Source organism: Thunnus thynnus, chromosome 2 (assembly GCF_963924715.1).
Source record: "Thunnus thynnus chromosome 2, fThuThy2.1, whole genome shotgun sequence".
NCBI classification, from domain to species: Eukaryota; Metazoa; Chordata; class Actinopteri; order Scombriformes; family Scombridae; genus Thunnus; species Thunnus thynnus.
The window spans coordinates 32,100,346-32,126,165 of record NC_089518.1 but is presented as its reverse complement, the minus strand read 5'-3'; the positions used below and the strand labels follow the sequence as shown (position 1 = coordinate 32,126,165).

The following is a 25,820-nucleotide window of genomic DNA, read 5'->3' as shown; positions in this document are numbered from 1 at the left end:
TCACTGATTAAAATGTACAGTAAGCTGAGTCAATAGCCAACCAAGAGTAAATTTGAAACTTCCAGTATGAAGTGGTCAGTCATTTAAAAATAAAAGTTGAATAATACACATCATCATAATCATTGCAATGTTTGGCATATACATATAATTACAACTAAAGCAAGGGAAGTTGTTTAGTGGGTAAAAAGGTTTTGAGCCTTCCACGTGATAGTCAAACTGTGAAGTGCTCAAACTGATAACAACAAGAAAATATGATAAACGTCATAGGACATTCATTTGACTGACTAGAACAAGTGGTATGTGGGAAGTGCAGTTTAGGTCTGTGTGTCCTTCAAAGACAAGAAAACACATGCAACATGAGCTGAGATTCTGTTTTATATCTGTTCTGTGTAAATATGTTCGCGTCGAAACATTAAACCCAAATTTCTGAACGTCTCATGACAAAACCGTGCGCTTTAATATACTGCTATAAAAGCTTCTGGGAATATTTTCCACATTATTTTGGAACCTGGCTGCAGGGATTTCTTCCAATTCATCTACATGAGCATCAGAGGTCAGGCACTGATGTAGAGTGATAAGGCCTGGCTTGAAGTTCATCCCAAAGCTGCTGGTTGAGGTCGAGATCAAGGCCCTGTGCAGGTCAGTCAAGTTCTTCCACATCATACTGGGAAAACATTTTTTTATTGTTGTCATGTTGAAACAGGAAAGGGCCTTCCCCAAACTGTTTCCAAAAAGTTTGAAGCTCACTATTGTCTAAAACTGTGGTTCCCAACCCGGAGGGCAGGACCCCCACAAGGGATAAAATTAGTCTTCAAATGTTTCCCTTTTTCTAGTTAAATGTTGCATAATTTTACTTTTCAGCCTAAAAAAAACTGTTCACAACTCAGATTTTATCCCTGTGTCAATGGGTTGCAAGTAGACATACAAATATAGCTCCAACATATCATTGTATGTTATTTATAGCATCAAAAGTTGAACAAGTGGTACCATGAGAGCTTCAAACCATTCAGTCATTCTTTTGTCTGACTTTCATTTGTTCGGTGTTACACTATATTTGGTGACCCATCGGATTCTGTGACCTGCAGTGTTGGAAGAAGTACTCAGATCCTTTTACCTAAGTAAAAATATCAATACTACAATGTAAAAACACTTAATTACAGGAAAAAACCCTGCATTTAAAATCCTACGTGAGTAAAGGTACAGAAGTATTACCAGCTAAATTTACTTAAAGTACTAATGTAAAAGTACTAATTTTATAATAATATATCAGTACTTTTTACATAATACTTTAGTTAGGATCTTAAATGCAGGAATTTTACTTATAATGGAGTATTTTTACATTGTGGTATTGATGCTTTTACTTAAATAAAGGATCTGAGTACTTCCTCCAACACTACAGGTCAGTGATGGGTCACCAAATACGGTGCAACACCGGAACTTGATTTTTTTTTTTTTTTTTTGCTTGCTGGCGCCTTTACACCTCACCACCACAACCACATGTATGAGACATTTAACATCATACGCCTGTAGCTTTAAGAGGGGGAGGCGTGTCATTTTCTGAGGCTGTCCCTTTTTATTTGAATATACAGTGGTTCAGCAAGACCGGAGTCGGATTGCGTCGGATGTTTTTCGTTTTGCGAGACGAGCACGGCGGGACGCGGTTGTTTGTGTCGTCTGTAATGCTCATCATCCAAGCCTATAATTAACATTTGAATGCAATCACTCAGCTAGGAAGGCGTTTTCTCCACCGCATGCACATACACAGGAGACTGCACGGCTCGCAACCGAGAATATGGACTTGCACATATTGGACCACAGGCTACGGGTCACCAGCATATCCAAGAATGGGCTGGTGAATTTCACACACCCCCTGATAAAACTGATATTCCTCCGGAACAGGACACGGTAAGAAACCTCATTGGTCCGGGTCAGATGTTTGTCTTGCTCGGTATGAATCAGTCGGATGTATGAGATTACCTACAGCGCCTCTTCATTCACTGGGTGGTTGAGCCACTATTTGGTTGTTTGCCTGTGCATGCCCGACTCTGCCACCATGAATTAAAGGCAATGTATGTAGCTGAAAGGAATTAAAGTAGTTTATGACAGATATTAAAACATCAGGGAATCTGCATATGAGTCTAAATGCTTGGGGAATACAATCAAACAATGAAGATATGATTGCATCCATTATGTTTCCCAATAAACTAGGTTGCACAAAAATCTGCAGCAGTTTAGTCAGCACAGTCTATATGTTCAAATGCGTTTGTTTTGTAGTCAGGAAAATGTATGCATGCTGCTTCCATCATCAAACAGGATCAGGTCAGCATTAATCAAAAAGCTTATAAAGTATGAAGTGCCCTTTCACTCTTTTCTCCAGCACAAACTTGCCCTCTTCCATCCAAAGCAAACATCTAGCTTGCAAGTTGACCGGATTTCATGTCGGAATTTAGTACCAGATTTCAGTTAATCCCTGGATATCCTCCTATTGTTATGTAATTGTTTATTGCTCTCTGGCTGCCCCACATATGCATGGCTAGAAGAAGAGCTCAACATCTGTCTTCAAGCTGCCCCGTGATGAAGGCCCGGGCAGTGGCTCAGCTACTGCTACCATGTCAAGTTAGAAATAAGTTGTAAGCAAATATCAGGGGAGATTTTCCTCCTCCTGATCGCCTTTGTGCTCTGTGACGTCTGAAGCACAGATATCACGCTGTGTCCTCGAGGATTTGCTTATCGTAAGCATCCTACATGTATCAGCTACAGAGCAGCCCTTCAATAATCAGTTTACCAGGCAGCAGCACTTGCCCCATGTCTGCATGCGTGGGCCGTGACCCTGGAAAACACGTCCGTATTTTGTCACTTAAAACTGACAAAATGATTTAAATATATGTTCTTCTGTCAGATGCTTCACATCTGTTCACACCTAGCCGCACCTATCAGCACTCATCTGTCTCACAGCATTGGGCAATACAGTATTTTTACATGTCCATACCGGTTACACGGTGTCATGATGACTTACACCACCTTAGACACCACTAAGTAAACAACTTGTCACCGTGAATAATACACAATTGCATCAGTACCTATAGTACAGGCTGACAGGTTCATAATGAGTAATCCTCAATGATCGCAAAACTGTCTCCAGATCCACAGTCAGTCTGTAATTTATTTCATTTCAAAGGTATGAGCCTACATGATAATTCTAACAGGCTCTGTTAAGCGTGCAGCGTCTGAAAAGAAAATAGGCTGAACCCAGAACGAACTAGAAAAAGCATGCAGGCTGCACTTCTCGGATTAGCAGGCCTGTCTGTTTTTCAGCGTGTTCTCGTGCATGCTTTGGAGTTGTGTTATCATACTGTGGCGTGGACGTGTTTTGCTTAGTTTTTCCTGTTCTTTTTCTGTAGCAGGGATTGGTCAAACTATAGGCGATGCAGAATGGGGAGTGGTGCAGAAGTTTGAGTTCATGGCAACCCAAAACAATCGTGGAGCAAAAACAAGCCCGATTGCCTGGGTTGGTTTTAGCCATCTCCCCCCCTTTTCAGGCCCCAGCTATTCATTAGAGAACAACTCCCAGAGAATGAGCACAAAGTGATTCAAAAGCAATCCTGAGCAGAATTTTAAGGAGGTAATCACTTTTTTAGAAGCCAGGGTTATCCCAAATTGTTAAAAGGTAGATTTTCCTCCAACATCATCAATACAACTAAAGTAATAAGCGTGAGACATCTGTGTCTCAGAGGAAGACAGTGCTCAGAAGACTGTCTTCGCCTTATCAGGAAATGAAGACCTTTCTTTGATGAGGCACAGCATGCCTACTGTTAGCTACACTGTTAATCTGTAAAGGTCAGCAGTGTTGGTCCGTATTCAGACTAAAGGTCATCTAAATGTAAAGCTATGAGAAAAGTCAAATATTCTCAAAAGTGAGGACATTTGATTCAGGGTCAGGACTTGTATCTTCAGTAGATGTGTCACACTAAACCCGAGGATGAAAATATATCATCACACGATGGGCTGAAAAATACTGATAGATGTTAGGAGTTTCTAGTCTTGTGCTGTTGTTTGCAGTCTGTGGGTGTGGTAACGATCAAAGCCCAGTATCAGCCCGATATATCAGTCCCACTGTACCGTGGATGCAACCCTGCAGGCTCCACACAGTCCTCTTTTTTTTTTTTTTTTTCTCCTCAGCGGCTCACTAACGAGAGCATGGGTTGGAACAATGCCTCAACTGAGCCAGAAACCCAGTAGGGAGTTTTCCACTTGTCTGCCTCAGTGATCTGTCAAGGTTGGGGCTCTCGCTCCCCTCGTTTATACAAGGCTGCCCCCTTCTTCTAATAACAAGCTGGGATTTGAATAAAAAAAAGAAAAACCCTTCCCCATTGTTCTGAAAAAAGAGGCGCCTGTGAGAAAGCTATAGGTCGGTTTGTAGCAAGCTGCGAAGGTAGCAGACAGTTTGTTCGTCTACTGACGATGGTCCCAAGATCGCTCGAGGCTCACTGCTCACACTTGCAACAACATCACTTTGCTTCGCTCTTATCATGTTTCCTCAGCTGGAGCATCAGTTGCAGACACTCCACCACCACCACCACCACCACCCCTCACTGCCGCTACCACCCGTTGCTTTGTCCAGCTGGATCAAAGTCCAGACTTCTGTGTGCTTGGTTTTCATCTCTCCCCCCCCCTCCCCCCTCCACTGCTTCCTCACTACCTGTTGCTTCTCTTTTGGTTATTTTCCAACTCCTTCTCTTCATGTTCCTTCATGCTTCAATAGAAGGAGCTTGTTTTTCTTTATCGCCAGTGATAACACAGGCTAGGCCGTTGTTAAAAAAGTGCTGTACAAACATGTAAGGCTGCCACTATTGATTCATATTTGATTACTCAATGAATCATTCAGTAAATAAAATGTTGGACAGTATAGAAAAATGCCCTTGGCAAGTTCCCAGAGCCCAAGGTAGTGTCTTCAAATTACTTGTTTTGCTCATCTAACAGTCCAAAACTGAAGATTTGAGGGAAGATATTTAACTTACAGTGATATAAAATCACATTAGAGAAGCTGTAGCTGGTGAATGTTCTGTAATTGTGCTTGATAAAATGTTGATTCAATGATTATGAAGGATGTTGTCAGTTTAATTTTCTGTTGACCGTCGTGTGGAGTAGGGGCGAGGAAAAAATCCAGGACTCTTCCAAGTTCAAGTTCAGCTGAAACTAATATGAGGCTTGTGGATTTTGTGGATACCCAACAGTATGAAGAAGAGGAATGATTACAGCAACCAATAACTACATATGGCATGTTTGCATTGTGGCATGTTATTCATATAGACTTGGATAAAAAACTGTCCTTAAAACCTTTTATCTGCATTTACTCTACTTAGTCGTGCATCTCAGTGTGTTGTTTTTGTTACAAGAGAAGACTACACTCATTTAATTTCCGGTAAAGGAAGTAAATTGATTTTGCATTTCTGCAGTTAGACGTATCAAGTTTTAGTTTCTGTTCATTTCATAAAAAAATCCAGGGGTGTAGCAGTTGTAGGTAAAAGCAATCTTCTTTAGCCTGTTAGAGTTATGAAGTGGGCTGAATAGCATTTGCAAAGAGAATATTTGGCAAATGAATTTTCTTTTGTGCTTGTCAGTATTTAAAATGAACTGATACTTCGATGAGGCCTCTTTTCTGTCTTATATGTAGCTCACAAACAGGAAATCAAACAAGTACAGTTCTCTGACAGTTGCATTTCCCTCAAGCTGCTTGACAGCATACAACCAATGTGGTGGTTTACTTGCAGGTGTAACAAAACCTAAGCCTGCACTGTCCTCTCCACAAACACACCATATGCGATAAAAAGCTCCAAGCTCCGAGATAAAGCACCTGGTCGTTCTCACTTGCAAGATAGATGCTTGGCATGCACTACCTGCAGGAAACTGCAAGCAAGGGAAGGTGAAAGGTCAACGGGAAATGAGGGGGGTATTATAACACAATGGGGTGGCTGAGCTTGCTAGCACAGCTGGTTGCTGGTGTTACAGTGTTCTCTCTTTGTCTCTCTGTGGGGTGATTGTCCCATCCCATGGCAGGGATTACATTTTGCTGAGTCAAGAGTTTGGCGGTCTCACTCAGGCTTCTACTGTAATAGCCTCAGCTGACTGATAAGCAGAGGAAGAGGAAGGTGTACCTCCAGTGAGACATTTTAAGAAAACAGGAATATGTTGTACTTCCTTTTTAGGGATTCAAAGAAAACAAGGAGAGGTCATCCATGTAGCAATGGAGTTATCTGAACTTGAACAAGTTTACTGCAAGTCAGATGTTTTCTTTTTTTGCTTTAAGCAACAAATGTAGGTAGTTTGCAAGATGCTTGCACACAATACTTGGTGGACATCCCCTCTGAAAGCTTTAATTCCGTCTTTTACGACTTTACTGAGATGGATATCCAAAGAAAAGTCAGATATTTGCCTTTGAAGCTGCACTAGGCTCTGAATATTACAGTACCCTACACATGATGAACCCCAGCCACTACTGCCATGGTGGATCAGAGCTTGCTCCCAATGTGGGCCATAGTTGCTAAATTTAGGGCTGGGCGATATGACGAAAATCTCATATCCTGATATAGCCTAGGTCATTTCATACCCTGATAAAGACACCTATCCCAGTATAGCACATTTTAATTCAATGAATAAATACTTGCTCCGTGTCCAGAGTTGACGACGACTAAACTCGTTATATTTCCGTAATTGCAATAAAAGCTTTGAGTAATTTATCAATGTAATCCACGCAAAAGATGGACAGAATCCAAATGACAAAAAATATTGCCGTAAAGAGTGTGATTTGCGTCACGATATAAACAATAGAGCATAATATGAAATGATAGACATTTTCTCTCGTCACACGATATATATCATCATATCGCACAGCCCTAGCTAAATTCATCCAGAATTCAACCAGAATCCTAAAGTGAACCTCTTTTAAACTTCTAAATGTTTTATTAGGTTTCTACAAAGTGTAATCTTTAGCTTCAGCTTGTTGATAGCAACACACAATAGAATTTTAATGTCAGCAGTTGAATGCTTCTTACCAAAGTGCTCCTTGGGAGTTGCAGTTTACTTTTCTCCCTATGTTTTTATAGGCTATATGCAGGCTTGTATGTTTGAATTTTTATCAAAGAACACAGTTGCTCATCCTTTATACTGATGCCTAAACTGTGAGAATTTCATGCCCATCCAAGTCTTGGAAGTACTCCCATCATCTAGCATCAACTTCAAACTTCCAGCTATATTATACGCTAACAAGAGTCTTGACAGTGGTAGGAAACCTGCTTAGAAAGTGACAGAGCAAGTCTGGCTCCTGGTTTACACAGTAATCTGCAGCTCACCTAATATATCAATATATTCCAGCTGCCTTGTTTTTGCTGTTACACTACTAAAGATATATCTTTGGATGTAAAACAAGAAGAATTTTCATGTCCAGAAACTTGGACATAGTATTGAAGTGTGTTGGCCTCAAAAGCTGATATGATAAATGAAAATCTGTGCTTCACTGCCCGGTTCTCTCCTCAAACCATACCAAATCCCATGGGCCTATTTACTTTTTTTTCCCTTTTTACCCCTGCTGTCCTGCTACCCTTTTTCAACATTTCACAAAGGCAACATTCAATGGAACTGAACACTGCTGCCAGACCGAGAAACAGCCTTTGAAAGAAAATGCTTTTGGCTCCAAGCCTGATGAAGATGCAAATATAACAACTATCCAAAGAGAGAAAGTACAGTAAATTATAATAATCTGATATAAGGGTTCTGTTTTGTAGAGAGAAATTCTGAGATCCAATTAAGAAGGGTGATCTTTCCCTCTGTTATCTTTGTAAATTTTTAACCCCAAAGGTACATATCAGCTGGCAAAAACTGCCCTTTTCAAATATTTAACCCAAGTAGCTCTCTTTTTAGAACAAGTTAGAGGAAAACCACGAAAGGTAACATTTTAAAGATCACAGACTCAAAGCCTGCAAAATGCAGACCACAGTAGTATCTGTGCATAGACATGTGAGCAAGTTATAAACTTGTTTTTCATTATAGATGAAAATGCCCATCCAAGGGAATTCAGGGGCTCATGTCTCATCACATTTAGAGTGGTGTTGCCCGGTTTTCCTAACTGAAGCAGTGCCCCACTTTGGTTTGTTACCCACCATTTGCTATAGACAAAGGATAGATGCTGGCATAATGCTGAGCTTGTGCTTGTGGTAATTGAGTGACAGCCAGCACGGAACCCTGTGCACATTTCAGAGAACCCCCGTTTACTTGATTCCTGGTAGCTGTTATTATGAAAATCTGAACCTTTTTGTTGAATGCAAATGAATAACCGTGTTCTTCCTCTCTCTTTCTCCTTCCTCTCTCTTCCTTATCTCCTGCTTTCATGTTCTCTCATTTGCCAACCACATGCCTCCCTCCATCTGTGCTTCCTCTCCTGTTTTCAGATGCAAGTTTTTCAGCTTGACAGAGACGCCAGAGAACTACACAGTCGTCCTTGATGAGGAAGGATTCAAAGGTAAAACACCCATGTGCACACATATCTTTCATCACTGTTATCAGGCAGGGGTTTGTCCTCCCAAACTGTGATTGCCATCACAACACTATGTCCATGTCCCAACTGGCCACTGTACACTGCAAAGTGTACACTATGTATGAATCTTCATAGTAAACTGTGTGGCAACATGTATACAATTTTGTACGAACAGAAAATCATGCAATATGTTATTGTTGTGGGAATTTTCTTTCAGAAAGAGGCACATGGAGACATAAAGAAAGCATTAAACATTGTTACTTGTTGAAGCAGTTGTAGACACTGTATAATCCATCACATCATCAGTAACAATTATACAAATGTCCAAACACAAACAAAAATACAATCATCTTGTATTTTTGGAGAAAAAGTATGTTGTTCAGCTGGCCCTTTCTCTAAAGATTGTGAAACCGAACTAGACAGCTTTATACCTCTCTAGAAGCAAAGCTAAAAACAGTCTGGTCCCTAAATGGACACTTCCACAAACCGCTACACCTTCTTACAAACAAGTATGGTCTCTAAAACAGTAGGCTTAAGACAAAGATATCTCTAGCTAACCCCAGAGGTCAGCAAGCAATCCTCAGATAGAAACAGGGTCAAGAGTTCAACTAGCCTAGGAGTAGGATTTCTTCACCGACATGTATCCCCAAAATGACAATGACATTGACTCTTTAGTTTGAAAACATTTGTAACATATATACAAAAGATTTATAAAATGATAACCTATTATTCAGTTTTCTTTCACATTATCAAACCACAACTTTGTTCACCCAGTCATTTTTCTGTGTGAACACACTATTGTACATACTCAAAACATGGTTAAAACTAGTCTTGAATTGGGTAACAGGATGGGACAGACTATTGTTAACTTAATTTCTTCCTCTTTCCCCTCACAGACCTCATGAGGTAGGATGGGTGTACACACACAGGCGAGGGCACTGAAAGCTTTGAATCACTCCTCAATGAGAGATTTAACCTGTTTGATTAAATTACTTCTGGTGTTTTTCTGGTGATATACATGGGAAACTGGAAATTACTCTTTAACACCAGTGAGTGAGCATTCTGTCCAAAGAAAACTGGACTCACCTTAGGACTGGGCAGTATATCGATATTATATTGATAGATTTTGATATGTCATAAGTGTTGTCTTTTCCTGATTTTAAAGGCTGCATTACAGTAAAGTGATGTCATTTTCTGAACTTACCAGACTGTTCTAGCTGTTTTTTATTATTTGCATTTACCCAATGAGTCATTATATCCACATTACTGATGATTATTTATAAGAAATCTCATTGTGTAAATAGTTTGTAAAAGCACCAATGGTCATCCCTAAAGTATTGTCGCAATTGAGGTATTTGGTCAAAAATATTGTGTTATTTGATTTTGTCCATACTGCCTAGCCCTAACTCACCATTAGACCTGTTATCCCTCTCATCCCTTTGATGTAAAATATCACAGACAGAGGAAGGTGGTGGATATGAGTGCTATCTGTATGCAGTTTAGCTCATGCTGCTATTCAGGTCCTCCAACTTATAAAGGTCAAGTGCAGATTTTAGGGAAAACAGTTTCGCTTCTTTTCTTTTGTGTAGAAAGTTCAAGTTGCACTTGTGGTTAAAAAACTTAATTAAACAATTTATAAGGACTTGAGTGCACAAGATAGTGTCAAATCACAAATATACGTAAGCAGTGCTAGGACATCATGCTTTGGAAGGCTGAAAGTCAGCAATGGTTGGGGCGGCTGAGATTGTCACTGAAAACTAAAATGAGAACAGCTGGTCTACCTTAAATGGTAAATTGCTGCCTATATAGCGCTTTTATCCAAAGTGCTTTACAATGTTTCTGCTGCTCACTCACCCATTCATACACACACTCACACACTGATGGTGGCAAGCTACCACGCAGAGTGCTGGCACAACTATCAGGAGCAATTTGGGGTTCAGTAACTTGCCCGAAGACACTTCGACATGTGGACAGGAGGAGTCGGGGATCGAAACATTAGCGTTTGTTTAGTGGACACCGCTCTACCTCATGAGCCACAGCCGCCACTTAATTGTCAGTCCGCCTTAAATGAGCCTGGTCAGGTTGACGCTAACTTCGGGGCTACATGACGTGTTGCTGTCTTTTCAACCGCTGAACTGCTGACAGGCGTTTTCATTATTTTAACTTAAACAGTATGCAGTGTAGGGTGCCCAATAGCCAGCAGTAAATTTAGATAAGGCTTAGCCTGTTCGCCAGTAGTTGCTGACCAAAAAAAAAATGTTTTTGTTGAAGGTTCAACTTTTTCAGTGATAATTTTGGGAAAACTAAGCTTCCCCAAGCCTCTTAATAGTGCCGCCTAGGCAAAAAACAGCACTTTGGATATTTGCCAATATTTTTGAAATTGTTAGTATATTGTGAACAATCAGACCAGTCAGAAAGATAATGGATCGATTATTTAATGATTGAAATATTTGTTAGTTTCTATCAGTGTTGCCTGTAGAACTCACCCTTCTCTCCCCCTTTACACTCTTGGGACAGTCAGCAATCTATCCATCTGTGTACATTTTATAGTCTCATCCTTTTACCATCCAGCCATTTTCATCTAGTCCTTTTACACAGATGTAGTTGTTAAAGGCATATATTGCCTCTGGGTGCTCCGTTTCTCTCTCTGTCTCCTTCACTCTCCTTCTAACTGAGTGCCTATTTTAAGAGGTGAAAGCTGGTGTAGCAAAGCCACAAGGGGCTTCTGTGACAAATTGTGCCAACCAGAACAGTGGCCTTTTGAAGGGGAGTAAAGCAAAAGAAAAAGAAGTATTCACTGCAGAAGGAAGACACCATTTGGTAATGTTTTTAGTTCATGGAATGGACCATAACAAAAAGTTTTGTGTCTCCTCTGAAGGTTTCCAAGACTTTAAATGAAGATGCATCTCAACCGAACAAGGGAACCTTTCCCTCCTACTCAATATTTAGAAGTTCTTCGCTCTGCAGTCGAGCAGTGTATGAAGAGCTAGGAAGCTATTAATGTATCTATCATTTAGACTTGTTATGTAAGAGTAAGGCTGTGACGGTATGGATTTTTTCTTACTACACTGAAAAAGCAACATATTCCAGCAGTTTGGCAGGGAGAACATTTAGTTTCTCTAGATACCATCAGTTGCAGTCGCAGACTGTTTTGTGCACGATGCATTTGAGCTATGCATTACTTTTCGTGGTGAGATTGTGGTATGTTTTCAATGTTGTGTTATAGAATTTGGGGAACTCTGAAACATGGCAACCAAGATCAAAGTTGAAATAATTTGAACTTTGAGTGGTATGCCACGCCAAGGAAAGTACATCCACCTACCTGGGGGCCACCACTCTCCCCATAAGAAAACAATGGCACAGCCAGCACAGAGCGGTTTTATTGCAGATCATGCGTGGGCACCTTTTAGACGATCAGAGGCAGAGCGATGGGCCCATCCACACTCAAGCCTTGTTTCTACTCACATGAGACACCACGTGCACAGGGGTGTTTATGTTCAACGCATTGTACGTTGCAGTATTCTCCAAAACTCCAGGGGGCGTACAAACAAAATATTCTGTGAATAGGCAAGAAGTCAACGAGTGTTACCGGAACTCAGTGGTGCCACTTGTGCGCATCCCGTCCCATCATCCTTTTAATAAAGAAAACTGTAATTATAATGAGGCTGCCCCATAAAACACCATATGATAAGGCAAACAAAGCACACTGCCAGTTACTCTGGTTTGTAACAATTGATTAACCCCCGCAGAACAAAGTCAAACCAAAACCAGAAATGATAATGAATATAAAACTGTGAATACACCATGTTAGTGAAATGAGTAATGGTAACTGATATAAAACAGTGAATGCGTCATGATTGTGAAACGAATACTGATATGGCACTCATTCTACTAATTCTAAGCAGTAGATATGATACTGTATATATAGTATGGAAGTGAGATAAAGCTCCACTAAATAAATGGCATCTTCTTTGTTACCATTTCCAGTCTTTGTTTACTTTCTCGGTCTGTCGTCCTTTGAACATGTCCATCTTGAAATGAAAAATGCAGCACACATCTAGTTAAGCTAGGTTTATGCTCAACGCACTGTCCCTGGCACGACGGTGCGCACGCCAAAAGTGATACCTTTGAATCTTTTGTGTCGAATGCAAAGGCTTCACAAGTTGTCGTGGCACTCTGTCGTGCACCTCTGAATGTCTGTAACTAGGCACGTGCTGCCAGTTAGGACGAATGCAGAGACCCAATGCCAGCTACTGTGAATATCACGCAACCGGCGACTGTGGCGGGTTCACTGACCTTTCCGTTTCCTGTAACTTTCACCAACAACAAAAAAAATTGAAATACAAATATTTTGCGGTGATGACGGTAACGAGCTCAGCCCTGCGGTAGGCATCACATGACTGCGGTGTCGCAGTAATGTAGTTATTGTCACAGTCCTCTGTAAGGGACACTGATAAAATTTTCTGGTGTCTCTAAGTTATCACCCTAGTATCACATCCTTCCAGCTTCTTGTTTACTTCCTGGATAGACACCTGTTTCCAAGGTAGCTGCCAGCTTCAACCCGGGTCTTGTTTTGGGACGAAGAGTGAAATATCCTGCTTTTCCATTTTGGCTCAGAGACTCAGGATGTTACCACCATGTCTGACCACTGTATGAACTTTGACTTTTAACCCCCCCACCCTTACCACCTACTAGGAGCCACGCGTATGTGTGTGCGCACACTAATGCACCGCTATCAGGTCACACTCCACGTCCTGGCACGTTGTGGTGGTGTAGGTGCTGTAGGACTCTCCTGGGCATAACTTTTACCCGTGACACTGTGCGATATAAATAGCAGGGACGTTTTAGGTCTCCACGCCAAAGGAAGAAACAGGGGCTGGGGCGAGAGGAAGTGAGTGTGCGTTATACTGAGCAGTAAACAACAGGAAGCAGTCACTTAAAGCTGCCTTATAGTTTACACCTTTATCAACATGAAGGTACATCACACTTATATCACAATACATTACCTATAAAGTTCTGATTAGGTGCAGGTGTTAAACAAAACATTGTAAACACTTCATGAAAAGGGGCTTTGACTTTGAAGTTACATAATCAGTTTAAAAGCTCCTTTTGCTTTGAACCAGTAGTGTGGCAATGTGACAGCCCCCTTTATACGGTGCATCTGTCACATCTTGGTTGATTTCAGCTTCCTCTTCACTTGTGCGGTTTTGTCTGTGTTTAACAAATTCTGTCAGGCTTTTATCAAGGGCGTTCCGCTTGATAAATGTATAAAGATATAAATTAATCATTTTGCAATTTTTTATTTTATTTTTTTAACCTTTGACACTGCAATTCTGGCACTGATGATTTGGCTTCTTTGCAGTTCTGTTGTCTTGTTTGGCATTGATACTCGCATAATGTAAACTTGCTACCGGCAATGTACGTAGTGTTGATTTTTAAAGTCTTTTTTTCATTCATTAATTCCTTTTCATTTCATTATTTATTTTTTCAATCAGTGTACCCTTCCGACACAAAATATAATCTGCAAATGCACTGTACACATTCTATCATTAAAACAGAGCAGGGAGAAGCCAAATCTTCTTTATTAGCTGCCTTCCATTTTCTCAAAACAAGTAATATAAATGTTCTACCAGAGATGCATCTGCCAACACTTCCAACCAAATGACCAATAGCAGAAGACTTAAAACATGAACACTGCTCGCTAAGCTCATATTGTCCAATGACTTGGTCTGTATACATTTTCTTAAAATGAACAAGAGTCCATAGTAATATATGAATTTTGAAATGATTCCCCATCCACAGTTTTGACTCCACACACTGAAATTACACAACTGCTTGAATGTAGTACGTGCATACTAAGTTTTAAAAGGAAATTTCCTTGTGATCATAATCAACTGTTTGTTAAACAAACCAGTCTTGTATATTTACAGGCAATAATCTGCTTTTGGCTGTATACATAACTAACAAAGTTTTATATTCAACAAAATATTTCAGTTTCATTACTCTTGTCTTGATAAACAGTCTTTTGGTTTGTTCCCTTGAATCATTCCACCTTATTTATAATATATATAAGCTGCTCCACACCTCTTCACAAATACAACATTTGAAGTGCCTTATAATCCAACATATACTTTGCTTTGTTTGGCCACTTTTGTCTTTTTTATAAGCTACGTGAGGTTTCCAAGAAAGCTTACAGTCTATGATTCTACTCCAAATATAGATTTCAGATACTGGATGGATTCTGTATAAACTCCATCTGTAGGTATTATGACATCATCCTCCTTTTTTGATTCCCAAAAACCATAAATTTGGTTTTACTCAAAGTGAACAATTTATTTGCATCAAACTACATTTTAAGTTTAACCAACAATGTAATACATATTTTTTACATCCTCATGTATTTAGCAGTTTCAGGTATTCTGTATCAATCAATACAGTGAGCTCCTCCTCATGGGGATATCCCTTTGTTTTCTGAAGTGCTTATTTTATTATGTGAGGCAGATGGAATAAATGTATCCAGCAACTACTGATTTGGTGATTTGCACGTCAAACAACATCTGGACCTCTAAGATAAAGGGTTACCCCAACGAAATAGTTGCACTTCCATAAAATTATGAGACTTGCGAGAGATACATAAAAAAAGGCCACTATATCCTGACTTTTAGTCCCTGACCTCCATGTCTGTAAAATGCCCCATCTATGAAACTTCATTGCTTCAGTTTACAAAGCAGGTTTTCTGTCAAATATTTGAAATCTCAAGTCACAACACAAGATGACCCTGATGACATTTTGGGGTTATTTTCTCAGACTTTGGAAAGCTCCTTCCAGAGTCACAGAGGACATTATGTTGCGTTTTTTGGATACTGAGTAGTACAGGCCATGAAGAGTAAACTGGCTTCTAAGTGCAAAAAAATGGAGTGGATTGCCCCTTTAAAACTGGGCTAAATTTAGTTAAAAAGTTAAGACATCTAGGTTACATATAACCGTTCCTTCAACAGTATCTAAATGACTACATTTTGCATCTGCACATTGAAATGCAGTCACTGAAATGTCACTTTTCAAATCAAGTCAAACATTTACCCCAGCTCTAATACAGACACCCAGACATTTTTTTTTTTTCACATAAGCATATAGACATGCATACTGTGCATATGCTGACTGACTGACTGACCATCCTTCCTCTTCCTGACCCCATCCAGAGCTCCAGCCCTCCGAGCACCTCCAGGTAGAAAGCTCCATCTGGCTGCCCCTCAATGTCGTCTCCAACGGCAACGCCTCCAGCAGCTCACAGGCTGTGGGCGTAACCAAGATCGCAAAGTCGGTCATCGCCCCGCTGGCTCAGCAACATGTCTCTGTCTTTATGCTCTCCACTTATCAAACCGACTTCATCCTGGTGAGTCCCATCTATTTTATGGATTTTACTTTTTAGAACACTTTATTCCACTCCGGTCTAATCAGTACTGACAAGTATCTTTATAAAAATGGAGGAGGCACTCTAAACTATTCACTGTTGTATAATTAAGAGATATATGGAGCAATTTCTCAAACTCTCTAAATGTAGTAAAACTCTTGAACTCTAATCTCACAAAGAAGCCTTTTACCCACTGAGCACTGCCAGACAAAGGAAGCCACACTCTCTGCGTTTTGTCCACTCACCAATTTTGTAGATAAGGAATTAATACCCGACAGAGCTGAGAGCACTAAAAGTTAGTTGATGTATTACATGGAAAAGTGTTAAGTGGGCAAAAATAAATAACACCTTGACAGACGTTTGTGTCAGCAAGTATATTAATGGTCGGCATGTTGTGTGAGTTCCAGTATGAAAAAGTAAGCAGTCTTCCCATCAATACTTATGTCCCACTTTTTGTGTGTGTGTGCGTAGGTGAGAGAGAAAGACTTGTCTATAGTCGTGACCACTCTGGAAGAGGAGTTTAATATCTACAGAGAGGTGGGAGGAGAGTCTGTCCCAGTGCACTGTCAGGATGTTGCCAATGGCCTCCAGAAGAACGGCAAAGAAGGTAGAGGTCACAGTCCTGTTCAGTATGAATTCACTTACGTCTTTTGGTATTTTTGGTAAATCTTACACATTTAAAATAACATCATGTGGCTTAAATTAGACTTGTGACAGTGTGTAGAGGTGAGATGACGTACATTGAAAACAACTCAAGTAAATGTGCAAAAACAGCTCATCTGAAGACAAAAGTAAAAAAAAAAACATTTTCTTGAGAAATTTGTCACGCATACATCCCACCTTACGCAATAAGAGACCTGACAGTTTTAGATGCTGTCATTTCTCATAAAGAATATGAGTCATTTTCCTGTAGATGACTGGCACTGTGCCTAAAAAGGTAGGGGTTACCTTTCTGTAACACTACACAGCTCAATTTTGAATATAAGGCACCAACATCATGGCTTAAATATGAATATTTTGTGTATACATTTATTAAATAATACAGTATTAGATGCACAACTGCTGCTGCCTTCTTAAAGGTACCCTGTGGAGTTTTTGACCACTTGTAGCGCTATGGGGCAATTTTTTTCATGAATTGGTCCCTGTTGTCTGTCTTGTGTGCACGTGAGGACATGGCTGATGCAATACATATTCTTGCCAATGCTTTCGCTCTGTTTCACTAATCTACATGTAGTGGTTACGCAACTGTTTTATGAGGAATAAATGCACATTTGTTAGACCTTAAGGATACACAGTGGGTTTTGGTGAGTGACACTGAATGTAAACAGAAAGTTTGTTTACAAGAAAAGTCCACAGGGCACCATTAAGTCAGCATTGTGATAAGATTCACATTTAATTATCATTTCAAATGCACAAGAAAATAAAAGCTGTTTAATAAACCACTTTAGAAACGAAACTGTGCATGAGACAGTTTTAAGTTGTAAGAAACATTACTGCCACATCAGGTAAGCATGTGTTTTTTCCCACAGAAAGTATGATTCTACATGCAGCAAGCAAACTAAATCCCATTCATCAAAACGTCAGTCAAGTCCCCCCAAATTTCAAATTCACCTGCTTTAAGATAAAAAAAAAAAACCCAATCAAAACGCATGTCGCAAAAAGTGAACAGCATGTGAGCAGCTAGGGAAAGCTATGCTATGCTTCGCATTCTGTGTAAAATAAGCAGCAGCATTCTGTCGCCTCAACTCATGCTCTGTAATCAAGCTGCAGACATAAACAAGAGATTCAGCCTATTGATTCATTAATGCAGCTTGTGTGAGCGCTGAGAACACTGTTCTTCTTTGATGTTACTGTTTTCCAACTCAGCAGTGCTGCCACAGTGTTGCAGTATGTAAGAAATAAGAGGCCATCGGGAACAGTTATTAGGCCTATCTGTCAAAAGTTGACATGAAACTTGGAAGACTTAAGTGCCTTTTTTTCAGAGTAACCCTGATAAGAGAAAAGAGGTTCAAAGCAAACTTTAATGCAGTCTCAAAGTCTACAAAATATACCTGCGTAACATAGAATTACTGATGTTAAATAACCAAAACGTACCAAGTACATAAAAAGTATAAAGTTACTTTAACAACTGTGCCTGTAAGTGGTTAATTAATATTTCAGCTCGGCTTTTTCCAACAATCAGCCCTGACGGGCATAATGAAGAGTGAAATGAAATATGTATTTATAGCAAGAGGAACCACTGGACAAGGACACCTGCTGTACTTAACAAAGCCAGTGTTTGCCTACTTAAACAAACTTTGCAATGCATGACATATAATGAAATAATGAAACAATGAAACAGGCCGGGTCCACAGAAGCTTTCAAACATAAACAAATGTTTAAACTGCAGTTAGTTTGTCCTTTTACAGGAAGTTATTTTTACATCACCACGAAGTACAGAACATGCTGTACAATGAGAGCGGTACTTTCAATCATCCTGCAAAGTGTGTCCACCCTTTCAGAGTCTTCCATATCTCTGCATCTCCAACATGACATGTGGGCACAGTTGTGACCTAAATGCAACACAGGTTTCACTAGTTTCATCTGCAAGACTGAAGATTTAAAATAAAGTTGCATAAACTTGGAAGACAACAATAGAGCAGGAGGGGTATTATCAGTGAGAATATGGTACAAACCATGCTAATTGAACCTCTTTTTAAGAGCCAATGATTCATTTAATCATGAAACATGGATATTAATTGTCAAATGCAATTTAAATGCACTGACTAGACTTTTATTTACAATTTAACTAGCCAAATTCAACCACAAAATATGCTTTACATAAAACTTAACTTGTAAAACTGTGCAGTCAGTTAAAATGCGAGGAGATTCACAAATATGAGTAAATTTACATAAAAAATTGTTCAGTTTCAAGATTTCAGCTTTACTTTAAAACCATCATAGGTAAAGCCAAAAGCTTGCAACTGCAACAATGCCTCTGTCCTTTTTTAAAGGATAGGTTCACAGTTACTCAGGTCTGTCCTAAAACAATAGTCAGGTGCCCAAATGAACTTTGACACATGTTTTTTCTTGCTGTAATCCTGTTGTACTGACCATTAAGAGATCCCTTCATAATGCACTTTCAATGTATAAGAGGTGGGGGACAAAATCCATATCCCTCCATCTGTGCAAAAATGTATTTAAAACTTTATTTGAAGGTATAAGGCTTCAGCCATCCAAATTAATCAAATCAGGTCAATATCTTCTCAAGTTACTCTTTTTAGAGCCACATTTCCTCTTTTGTTAAGGTCCTTCCGCTGCAGCTGTACAGGAGAACACTGTCCATTGAGACACAAAGAGGGATTTTTTTTAACTAACTAACTAACAACTGTGGAACATATCCATTTTATTTGACTAACTAACACTGCTGAAGTCTCATATTATCTTCAGATAAACTTTAAATACCTGACTATTGTTTTAAGACAAAAAAAACTGAACCTATCCTTTAAAGTAAAGTAAAGTTCTCCTGTATGAGTTAAATTGGGCACATGACTTGTAATATCAGAAAATATGGGGATCTTCATCTGCACTAAGAAGTACATCTGGGCGGTACATTTTTAGAAATGCCTGAAAAGATATTTTTTTAATAGAAAAATACAAGAAAAATGTAGTGTTATAACATATGTACAGTACTTCTATTTGTTTTTTATGGTAGTTCAGCTGTTCCCACAAACCAACACTGTCCTTTCTCCTCCCAGCCATCCAGCCTACAGTTCACCCAGTGCTGATCCCCCAGAACCAATTCTGTGTCATGTCTCTGGACCCGGACACCCTGCCATCTATCGCCACCACACTAATTGACGTCCTCTTCTATTCCAGCAGGTGACGTTTCCTCGCACCACTGCAGTTCTTGTTTGAAACACAAGATGGCAGCACATGACCCAGACTAAACAGCAGCTCACTTGCTTGTGATGGTTTTTACACGGCAGATATCAACACAGGAAATTATTACACATCAGTTGATCTGCACTAATACGATTTAATATGATGTTTTTCATTATTGATACTATTTTTAAATTCACAAAATTACACTTATAAGCTCCACATGGAAGTGGAAGTGTGAAAATTGCGCTTTAAATTCTCAGTTCTAGTTCCTATTCTCAAGAATTATTCTTGAGTCTTACCGAATGTGTTTCTGTCTCTCTAGTCCCAAAGAGGATGTGCAGTCATCTCCTAGCCAGGACCTGGACTGCGTCAAGTTTTTCTCCTTCTCCCTCATCGATGGTTACATCTCACTGGTGATGGACACCGAGGCTCAGAGACAGTAAGGATTCTAACCGACTTTCTCACACTGACCCAGACCACATCTGACACATTAGTGAAGATGCTTATATGTGAAGGATGTACTGTATCTATTTCAGATAACTCGTTATCTCCCATGGTAGAGTGAATGTTGTAATCCAGCCTTTATCCTGGATCAGTATCAGGGCAAATCAAGTGTGCGAGTGATGACAAATATCCAGAAAAGAACTTCCTGTGCATTAAGGATGTCTGAGTAAAAAAAAAAAAAAAAAGCGAATGCTTGATACCACAGATTGTAGTGGCATGACTGTAGCGCCACAAGATGATGCCACAGTTAATTGTATTTAGCCATAATAATCATAACATTACCAAACGCATGGTTTTTGGCATTATCAGGTGTTAGTTTACGAAGATTGATTTAGCAAAGCAAGTTGTGTGAACCATAATAAACCTAAGTAGCTGTTACTGAAGCTAGTTTTGGAAGTTGGAAGATTGTAAAAACACATGATCATAATCAGGTGTATGATCACTGAACTGTTCAGCTCCATGTCAAAAGCAGTACAGAGTTGAAAACTTTTTTTTTTTTTTTAAGTTCTATTTAAACAGAATAGTTTTACATTTACTACAATTGACTAAAATTAACTTTCATCCTGTTTTTGGTGGGTTAGTGCTTTGTGGGGGTCATGCTGTTCCATCATCTTTGCATTTGCAGGCTTATGCAAATACTGTAAGAGGGTTTTCCCCTGTCTGTCACATACGGTTGTGAACGGGTGCACTCGGTTGCTTGGAAATCAGGGGTTGATCTTTGTGTTTTAGGTTTCCTGCTGATCTTCTCTTCACCAGCTCCTCTGGAGAGCTGTGGAGGATGGTGCGGATAGGGGGTCAACCACTGGGCTTTGGTAAGACCACTTCCTTTTAAAGGCCTCAAAATGTGGTAGTTTACTCTATATACTGTACGGGGGTCGTACTTCTGTTCGGGTCCTTTGATGTCAGACTGGTGCCACTAATCAGATCAGAAATCTTTATAGGTTAACTTCTGGTGACACAAAACAGATTCAGAGTCTTCTTCAGCGCCTATTTATCATCTATAAACCCTTGATGTGATTAACCGTCTTCGTGAGATTAAAACGGGCAGACCAGCAGTTTGAAACACTGTAACGCTATGTGAAATCAAATTCCTCAATGTGTCAGTTGGACTTCAAAAAGCCTCTAAAAATATAGTTTTACAAGTTTCAATTTTTCTGCGATGTAATTGCAGTTGTATTTATTTTTTTGTGATTTTTTTTTTTTTTTTTGTCGCAGTACAAGCAAAAAAATGTTTCATAGTCATTTCAATTTTCTTACTTTTTTGTAGTTTATAGCATAGTTAATTCACATGCATGTTGACTCTTGAATTGATGCAGAGTTATATAAAAGGCGGAACACAAGATGAGCAAATGATTGTGATTCTTGATTCAGAGGTGTGTGTGTAATTTCAGTGTATTTCTCCTCCACTCTTTCTTTGTTCAGATGAATGTGGGATTGTTGCCCAGATATCTCAGCCTCTCGCCGACAGTGACATTTCCGCCTATTACATAAGCACCTTCAGCTTCGACCATGCTCTGGTGAGTCTCACATCTTCATGACATTGCACTTGTAGATAACCGGCGGCTATCAGTGGAATAGTGACGCATCCTAACGTCAGTGCACCAAAATTAAAATTAGTCTAAACTTGCAACTCGATGCGTATATTTGTGACTCTAAAATGTATTACACCTAACTCAGATATTTATCTCAGACTTTATCTGCCTAAAATTAACTCCCACATGAGGTTAAGACAGAGTTTATGTCACATCAGCAGCACTCCTCTGAGGTTTATTCAGCAAGAATGTCAAAGCAGGGGATTGAAATTCATTTTAAGGGTGTTTTTACTGATCCGAGTTTGTCTGTAGATTTGATACAAATAGTATAAGGCGTACGTTATGAATGCATAACTGTGCAAGTATGTGATTTTAATAATCATATGATGCAGGTATGAATTTATACAGCATTTATGACTACACCCTGATATCTTGACCTGACAAGATTATTTTTTAAAAAAGCATTTCTATCAATGTGTTTTGACTCTTTGTCTAAAACATTCTTGTTTGAGTTTCAAATTTGCCCAAACAAATTCTGAAAGTCATACATTTGCCCTTTAATTTGATGTCCAAATCGGTGTGTAACCCTTCTGTTGATGTGTCAAGATACATTTGTCATTTGTAATCTGGTTATTACAATGTTTTTACAGAATAGAGAAGATTTGTTCAAAAGCTTAGGCAAAAATGAAGACTTCTTCATCGTAGTCTTCTCCCAGATGTTATTATGTATTAGGTTAGTATAAGCATTTTAAAAACATAGGCTAAGAGAAGCAATTAAACTAACTTGGTAAAGCCATGTCAGTGTTTTTGTGGTGTGCAAAAATTTACAAATTTACAACATATGTGATACTGAAACACAGCAGTTTTTGTGTGGTTTTATTATCTTAGTATTGGTTGGTACTTCCTATTTAGCACAAAATGACTGTTTTGATAAATATATCTGTATCTGTATCTCTCTGCCAACTTAGTCAGTAACCCCTGCCATGTGTGTTATCTTGAAAATTACCAAGAAATGTTTATATAGGTAATGTGTTCGCTGTTACCCAGAAACTTATCATAGACTATCTGATCTCCATCTCTTTGCATCACAATGTGACGTATTGGAATAACCTTATAGTCTGATTATAGTCTGTTCAATCCGTCCTCATCACCAGACACTGAGTAAAGATGAATAAAATAAAAGATGAACAAAGTTAAATTTAGTCATGATGTTGAATCATTGGGTATTTCACATCCATTCATTCATCCGTTTTTTTGTTTTGTTTTGGTTGGGTTTTTTTTTACACTACTGCTTTTTTGGGCAACTGTCTAAATGTTTCGGAGATGAATGTGTAACTCACTTTCATAATTGTATTACACCACCCAGGATGTCATTAAAGGGGCCATATTATACCCCTTTTCCACACGTTAACACAGTTCCATGGAGTTTTAATAAAAATGTATCAGATATGCTTTGGTCAAGATACCACAAGGATCAAACACCACAGCAGCCTTCTCATCCTGTCTAAACAGCCCTGTTCAGAACAGCAGGTTTGAGTGTAAATAAACATAGATTATGCTGTGATTCAATTGCAATAAATGGATCAAAAGGATGCCGAAATAACTACATCATAATGTCGATTTGTAAAAAGTCTGAATTCATCCTTTGTCAGGTCTGTCCGCAAGACATATATATATATATATCTACTCACTGTGTAACTTTAAAATTATATAAACTCACTGGCATTTAAGATGTTTAATATTGACAGCAGCTGAGGCGGTGTGTGACTCGGGTGTTAGCTAGGTAGCTAGGAAGCGAAATTGAAGATGAATCCACTTAATCTCAAAACTTTACAAAACAAACTCCTACTGCCGTTAAACTGCTCCGGATCAGAGCAGAATCGGGTGTTTTATTCTTCCAGAGCTCGCCGGGGAGCTCGCCGGGGCTCAGCAACCGTCTGTCAGCAAGCTAGCAGTGGCTCTGTCCCCCAGTCCAGCCCCGTGATACGCACAAATTTTCCCCCTTAAGCTTAGTATAGTTGTAAACTGCCTACATTTAACCACAGAGAGGCCTGATAATAACAACCACCATTGATAAAAATTAAATCATCGTTGTGCTTCTGCTTTCGCAGTTCTGAGAAATACATTTAAACTTTAAGTTAAATTTAAAAATAAGTTAAATTTAAACATAAGTTTTTGGGACAAACTTGCACAGCTAAAAGAGGAAGAATGAAAAGTCATTTACAAAGGGCTTGACTCAGTAGTCATAATAACAGAAATAGTTGAGGACATTTTCTCACACAGCAGAACAAAGCTATGTCACTACAACATGTGAAAGAACATGTGCATATGGGATGATGGGAAGCCAATGACATGTTCATATTCCCAGGAATTAGTCAGAACCGTTTTATTTTCAGTCAAGTTGGGTGTAAATTCCAGTTAAAACCAATGGATTTCCTAGAAACTACTGTTTGTAGGATACTGTTCCTTCTACACAAAACAGAACTGTATTTATTTTAAATAGTGAGATTTTGGCAGTCGGAAATCAGTATTTTATTGTTTTGAGTGTGTTGGTTTATCGGATTTTTGACTTATGCTTCACATTCAACTTGAACGGACAAACAGGTGTACAGCAGTTACCTGATCTTGCAACGTTCTAACAAAGACTATCAGTTCTTAAGCCGCACAACAAACAAGTTGCGAAAACTTTCGACTGCATTCAAATCTCAGAAAAAGGAAAAAAATGATGGACGTGTAAATAGGCAACTGTTTGCTAACACGTTCATAACACTGTTTGCATACTGTTTGTCCATATTAACTATATAAGGCCATAATATGTTAGTTTTGTGTTTAGAACTTGATCTGCTTACCACAAGTGGCCAAAAATCAATGAATACTGCTTTAACTTTTGCTTCTGTACTATTTTCTAGGTCCCTGAGGAGGATATAGTGAGTGTGACAGACATGCTTCAGCATCAGAGGAAAGAACCAGCCACCAGTTGATATCTGAAGTCCCATCTGAGCTGGATGAGCAGCTCAATATGGCCCCCCCTCCCCGCCCCCCTCCTTCACTCCAGCTCCAGTGGCCAGGGGTGGCAAGGCAGCAGGAAGGGAGGCTAACTCTGTGCCTAGACTAGCACTGCATCGCCAGCAGTATTAACTAATACGAACTTGCCATGAACACCAGAAGCGCTTCCCTACGGTGTGCACAAACAGTTTGTCTGTGAGGCCTCCTGTCTTACCTATCCAAGGCAGGATGCACTGAGTCCTAGGGGGCCCGCAGGCTCACACGTGCACATCCAAATGCACAATCACTCCTTAACGCAAACGCACACATACACACACACACACACACACACACACACACACACACTTGCACATTCGAATTCACAAGCACAAAGTCGGACTAATTTTGTGGTGTATGGCCAAAAGTTGAGTTGTTTGTAACATGATTTTGCTACATACAGCAGAACATATTCATACATTTCACCAGTACTATAAACACACAGTCTTCCAGTAATGTTTATGTCATAACGTGTCTGATCAGCCCTTTCACATCAAAGGCCGTTCGTAAGAATTCTAATTTTACTTTTTGTGAAACTGAAGGTGTGAAGTTTAAAATGTGAGGCAGGTTTTAGTTTTCACGCAAAAGGCGACTGATTGCAACTTATTTTTTGACAATAGGGCTCACACATTTTGGTTTGAAAAGAATGTGCAGGTAGTATATTAAAACTACTACAAATGCTGTCAAGCATAACAGTAGGCTTGATAAGTGTTGTTTGAAAGGTCAGCATTTTGTAACCATAACATTACCCAAGGTCAATAACACTATGTCTTATTTTTTTTTTGTTATTTGCACAATAAACTTTTACTTTAGCTATTAGCTTATCACGTAGATGTTTTCTTTGGTACAACTACATTTTGTACAATTTGAAGTAAAAGTATGCTGTAAACATTTGTAATTTTTGTGCTGCTTCATTCAATAAAAAGTATTGAAAATA

At 39.3% G+C, this 25,820-nt stretch overlaps 1 protein-coding gene across 1 annotated transcript; it reads left to right on the top strand.

Moving 5' to 3' along the window:
* The first annotated feature begins 1,470 nt into the window (after positions 1–1,470).
* castor1 (cytosolic arginine sensor for mTORC1 subunit 1) lies at positions 1,471–25,820 on the top strand. Its single transcript, XM_067570287.1, has 9 exons — positions 1,471–1,905; positions 8,445–8,515; positions 15,730–15,923; positions 16,413–16,548; positions 19,679–19,802; positions 20,128–20,244; positions 21,039–21,121; positions 21,732–21,826; positions 24,751–25,820. Exons 1-9 carry the CDS (start codon positions 1,793–1,795, stop codon positions 24,820–24,822), a joined length of 1,005 nt encoding a protein of 334 aa, XP_067426388.1. The 5' UTR covers positions 1,471–1,792; the 3' UTR covers positions 24,823–25,820.

Bases quoted from the DNA above. Each gene is read 5' to 3' on its own strand.
- castor1 (XM_067570287.1), top strand. From the start codon at position 1,793: ATGGACTTGCACATATTGGACCACAGGCTACGGGTCACCAGCATATCC. The intron at 16,549-19,678 runs GTAGAGGTCACA...TTCTCCTCCCAG, and splicing joins CCAGAAGAACGGCAAAGAAG to CCATCCAGCCTACAGTTCAC. The intron at 21,122-21,731 runs GTAAGACCACTT...TTCTTTGTTCAG, and splicing joins GGGTCAACCACTGGGCTTTG to ATGAATGTGGGATTGTTGCC.